At 38.5% G+C, this 5164-nt stretch overlaps 1 protein-coding gene across 1 annotated transcript; it reads left to right on the top strand.

The window, feature by feature from the left end:
* The first annotated feature begins 2495 nt into the window (after nt 1-2495).
* On the top strand, nt 2496-4367 carry LOC116308267 (uncharacterized). The gene is made up of 2 exons (XM_031718655.2): nt 2496-2675; nt 3544-4367. Exons 1-2 carry the CDS (start codon nt 2496-2498, stop codon nt 3691-3693), a joined length of 330 nt encoding a protein of 109 aa, XP_031574515.2. The 3' UTR covers nt 3694-4367.
* Nucleotides 4368-5164: the final 797 nt, after the last annotated feature.

Raw genomic sequence — 5164 nt, 5'->3', positions numbered from 1 at the left:
GATGTTTTCTATTATTATTGCTTTGGGCACATGGGAGAAAAAACAATGTTGAATGTGGGAGGAGGAGGTGGGTGTATAAACTGAGTGGCCTACATGTGTTACGTATAAAGCGATCCAGTTTTAACAGCGTAAGATTGAACTCTTAATACAAACCTTTTATGCTTTAAATGCATGCCTTTATTCCTTTCCTCGCGGGCGTGACTGAGCGAAAGGAAACGATTTGTTTCGTGCATGTGCTCACGTTCAGTTTCCCGCCGTTTTTCCCAAACGAAGGACTGGTTAGTGACAAAATTAATACGTTTATATTCTATTTGTTATTTGCCTTTGTGTGTTTGTGAATTTCGTTTTCTTTCGTTTCCATACATATGTCTAAGAACTAAGCGCGCGCGGTTTCCACATAAGGAGCCCAAACTTGAGCTCCATGTGGTTTTCATAAAAGTGCCATTTCGAGAAACGAATGGGAATACCCACGTGCCACGCTAAAATACTGCTGAAGCAAAGAGATGGATAACAAGCCTATATCGCTTCCAAAGCGATGATGTTTCGGCCCGTTATCTATTTATTGTGTGGCATTGCTGAATAAAGAATTTTGGTCTTGCTGTGGTAATGATGTCTCCTGTATTTTGAAAATAATAGACAAGAGCGATCTCGCGGTACGCTTCCATGCTGCAAAGTCTTACGCAAATTTCGATGTAAACATTTCTTATAAAATTCTCTTGGACGAAACACAACGTAATTAAGTTTTTTTGACATTTTAGTGGTTCTTGCTTTGAAACATCGGGAAAACAGGGCAACGTACATACATATAACGTTTCGCCGAACGAATGAGAGATCCGACAATAGATATAAACAATGATTGAGTATCGCAGAGAGCAGAGTACAAAAGGCAAAATATTTTGGCACATGAGCATTACAGTACGCGCTATGTTGAATGTAGGATACTTTTTAAACCTTCATTCTTCTCTTTGACATTATGGTAAATGTATTTAGCTCTTATATCGTAGCTTGAAGAAAATGCGAAAGTCTCAATTTGTACGAAGATACAAAGCTTGTCTTTGACCAGTGCGCCGTCACCAATCTACTCAAAATTTATATCTTTTGGTGCTTCAAAAATTTACATCTTTTGGTGCTTCAAAAATATTACCGAATCCAAGAAATTATACTTTACATCAGAGTATTAATAAATGAAAACTGATGATTTCAAACTTCTATCTTTAAAGTTGTAAAGTATGCACTGTTTGTTTATAGGACCTAGTTTAAATAATAGCTGATACCAAAAACATGTCCTCAGATGTGCACGAAGCTACAACATATCGGAAGTTTGCTTCACAAAATATATATGCATCAACTGTTAGTTACACAGATAAACTCACCAGTTTTCTCAACTTATGCTCACAGGCAGCTGAGACCGGCAAATTGCCTTAATTTGCCGCACAATCACAAAAGCTTTTGGATAACTTTTCAATAGCTTACCTACTTGGCGACTTGGACCTAGATACTGACTTAGGAATAAAATACGCATTGTCGTAGGGTTAATCAATAATATTTTTTTCCCCAAAAACTGGCGTCATGCGAAAGGGCATAATATAGTCTACACAACTACCTCAGAGAAGATTCACCGCAACTCTCCGAAATACTCCGCATGGTGAAATGTTTTACATTTTCCCATTGCTTATGATGGAAACGGCATATGATTGGATTAGGTCCAAACCTCTGACAGCTAAATGACACGCACGGAGACTATTATGGGCCGGCAAACCGAATGTAGTGACTGTTTCGGCCTGGGGGCCGAAACAAAAAAAGCAAACAGATGCTTTAAAAGCTAGTAAAAACACCTGGAAACTGATGTATGCAAAAAAGGGAAGTCGGTTTTGTAAAACTAGATAAGTTAAGTAAGCCGTCTCGTCAATTTTCCCGCCTCCACACACGATATTAGTGAGTTCATTGCACGATTGCCCACGGAACACAATGACGTTGAACCGGCCATTCATAAATTATTGTATGATTAAACCCTCGCTCAATGAGTCATGATGATGGCGCAGTCTACTACTTTACAATTGATAATACCGGATGGCGTTGGTAAGATCCACAAAGTAGCCACCTGAAACTAGATTACGATTTTAAAAATAGCTGGTTCTTTACTCAAACTGATGCGTGGGAATTCGAAGTCGCCGTCGTCGGTAGCCGCATTACGTAACCGTGCGCTAAAGCTTTTTTCTGTCATCTATCCACAGGCAGCCCGCTCTGTATTATGGGGGCTGGTAAAAAGATTCGATGGGGCAGGACGGGACGGGGAGCGAATTTTTGATCGATTTTCACTCCCCTTTGTTATGGAGTTATGGAGGACACTATCTCGACCTCGAATAAATAAAAAATTAAAGTGGATTCCGATCCCCTCCGACCCGGTCCCCCGATTTTATTTTTTAACCTTTCACCTTTATCCAAATTGGGCTCCCCGTGGACCGAGGGGTCTGAGCTTTAAAAGTCCTAAAAAGATGGCGGTCCAAAAGAGCTTAAAGTTCATAGAACAAGCAGTACGAAAAGATGCCGTTGTTGTGTTTTCAAAGACTACTTGTTCCTTTTCTCTAATGGCCAAAAGAATCCTGAAAGAAGCTGGAGTCTCAAAAATGACTGTATTTGAACTTGAACGAAGAAAAGACGGCAAATCTATTCAGGTAAAACTTCACGTACTTTGCAACTTTGAAGTCAGTACGGTTTTTGAATTACGTAATAATTGTGTAATATTGTTTGCTATTCTCTGGTTTAGAAGAGCCTATGGATATGTACTATCCAAAAGAACAGGTTGCCGCTTTAAAACTGGGGTTTGCTAGGAGATTTTAGGGTTTGGAACAGGGATTCTATAATGTTGTATTTGGTGGCTGAGAAATGAGAAAAATATGTGTATAGGTTGAAGGTTGAAGTGGGGGGGGGGGGGGGGGGGGGGGGGGGGGCATATTAGAAATTTGAATCAAAATTCATAGTGATAAACTCAAGAAAATGTACAAGGATTAAAACAAATCTTCATTTTTTAATGTTTAGTGTTTGTCTGAAGATTGCAGTGTTGGTTGTTAATTCTACACCCTAACTACCCCCAACCATCACCACTAGCCAATACCAGGTCTAGTTCTCATATTCTTTGGCAAATGGTTCTCGAAATAAGAAAGTATAGAGTAATAAAATAAATTTAAATCAATTTTATTTTGGTATGTTTTAAATACTAAAATATTTGGGCAGATAAGTTGAATAGCCACTTGCCTTTACCTTGCTGGTTATTGATACCTTGGTCATTCAGGCTAGAGCTCAAGTTATACAGGGCAACAAGCAAAAAGTATGACAACATATAATTTATTCACATACTTTTATGCACTGGCTTTTTACTTTAAATGGGCACATTTTGATGTGAACCTGGCTGGTTTTACCAAGGAAGGCACGTAATTTTAATTAAAAGCTAGTTTGGCAAAAAAAGCCAGTGCATATAGAAGCGTGCAAATGCATTAATGTGGTTGTGTGTTGTGCTGTAAATTTTTCATTGATCTTATTTAGGATGCCCTTCAAGAAATGACAGGAAAAAGGACTGTACCAAATGTATTTATAAAAGGGAAGAGCATAGGAGGTGGAACAGAAACAGCAGAACTTTATCAATCAGGAAGATTAAAAGAATTGCTTGAAGAACATGGCCTGCTGAAGAAATGAGGTACAAGCAATGATGCAGTACAATATTATACCCAATGAAGATGTTCTGATTTCAGGGTCAGATATGGCAATGGCAAGTAATGAAGTTCAAGCTATAATACAATATAATATTATACACAATGAAGATGTACAGATGAAGATTTACAGATGAAGATGATGTTCTGATTTAAGGATCCTATATATTTTCCAATGAAGAAATGAGGTTACAGCAATGATAAAATATAATATTATACACAATGAAGATGTACAGATGAAGATGATGTTCTAATTTAAGGATCCTATATATTTTCCAATGAAGACATGAGGTTACAGCAATGCTCATAATGTACAGATGAAGATGTTCTGGTACAAGGTCAGCTATGGTGTCGACCCAGTGTCATAGGTGTCACAGCCTGTGAACAGACATTTACCTCCTTCCCATTGACAAGAAACAAGTACCCACTTTGGCAAGGAACAGGAGGGGCTCTTCCAACCTCACAAGCAGAAACATAAGGGGCCCTTGCCAATAAAAAGGAAGGACTACTGTAATTCCCCCTTGGATAAAATAACAAGGGACTCTTCCCCCATTGGCAAGATATACAAGGGACCCTCCCTCTCATCAACCACAGGATACATTCTTTAATGGCAAAATGATTTTTTCCCTTCTTTCATTAAAACAAATTATTTACCTCAAATTGATAAGTGCAAAATGACTTTTAATGTAAGACATTTTAGTTTACCTTTTTTCGAAGTTTTTTTTTTCTTTCAATGAAATGCAAGGGAAACAGGGGTGGTATAGTGTTGAGAATGATCGCTTCCCACCATTGCCACCCAAGTTCGATTCCTGTACTCAACGTCATATGTGAGTTTGAGATTGATTCTCCCTTGCTTCAAGGGTTTTTTTCCTTCCTCAAAAATATTCCTAAATTCCAATTTGATGTTGGGAGATATTCTTGCATGCAAATAAATTGAGAACATGCGTAATAAGTAAATTACGAGCCTTAGATGAAACGACTGAAGAAGAGTGCCATACAAGCCTTTCACAACTTCAAGTCGCGTAAAAAATGAGCCAGCTCAACTAGAAACTGTGGACAGCTTGGACAGGATTGCCAGCTCACTAGATACACTGTGCTGACGAGGCCCAATACAGGCCGAAACAGCTGTGCACAGTTTCTAGTTGAGCTGGCTCATTTTTTACGCGACTCGAAGTTGTGAAAGGCTTGTATGGCACTCTTCTTCAGTCGTTTCATCTAAGGCTCGTAATTTACTTATTACGCATGTTCTTATTTGATATCCGAGCCCATCCAACACGGCGCACTGCCACATCTATCTAGTGCAAATAAATTGGTTTTAATTGATTATTGTTTAATTTGAAATTCATCTTTAAAAAATCTCGGCAGAAAAAAAATCCTTTGGTCTTTTTCAGTACGTTAGGCACAGTTTTCACACATTTGTTTATTGTGATTATGGGACCCTGATACTTGTCATTTCT

This window comes from Actinia tenebrosa, unplaced genomic scaffold, assembly GCF_029948245.1.
Source record: "Actinia tenebrosa isolate PJP-AT-01 unplaced genomic scaffold, QUT_ActTen_1.0 PGA_scaffold6__47_contigs__length_16458017, whole genome shotgun sequence".
NCBI classification, from domain to species: Eukaryota; Metazoa; Cnidaria; class Anthozoa; order Actiniaria; family Actiniidae; genus Actinia; species Actinia tenebrosa.
Note: the sequence above shows the minus strand (reverse complement) of the source record. Positions and strands in the feature narration are given on the sequence as shown.

Excerpts from the sequence above, each read along its gene's own strand:
- LOC116308267 (XM_031718655.2), top strand. The coding sequence starts at position 2,496 with ATGGCGGTCCAAAAGAGCTTAAAGTTCATAGAACAAGCAGTACGAAAA. Across the intron at positions 2,676-3,543 it reads AAGACGGCAAATCTATTCAG|GATGCCCTTCAAGAAATGAC; the intron begins GTAAAACTTCAC and ends GATCTTATTTAG.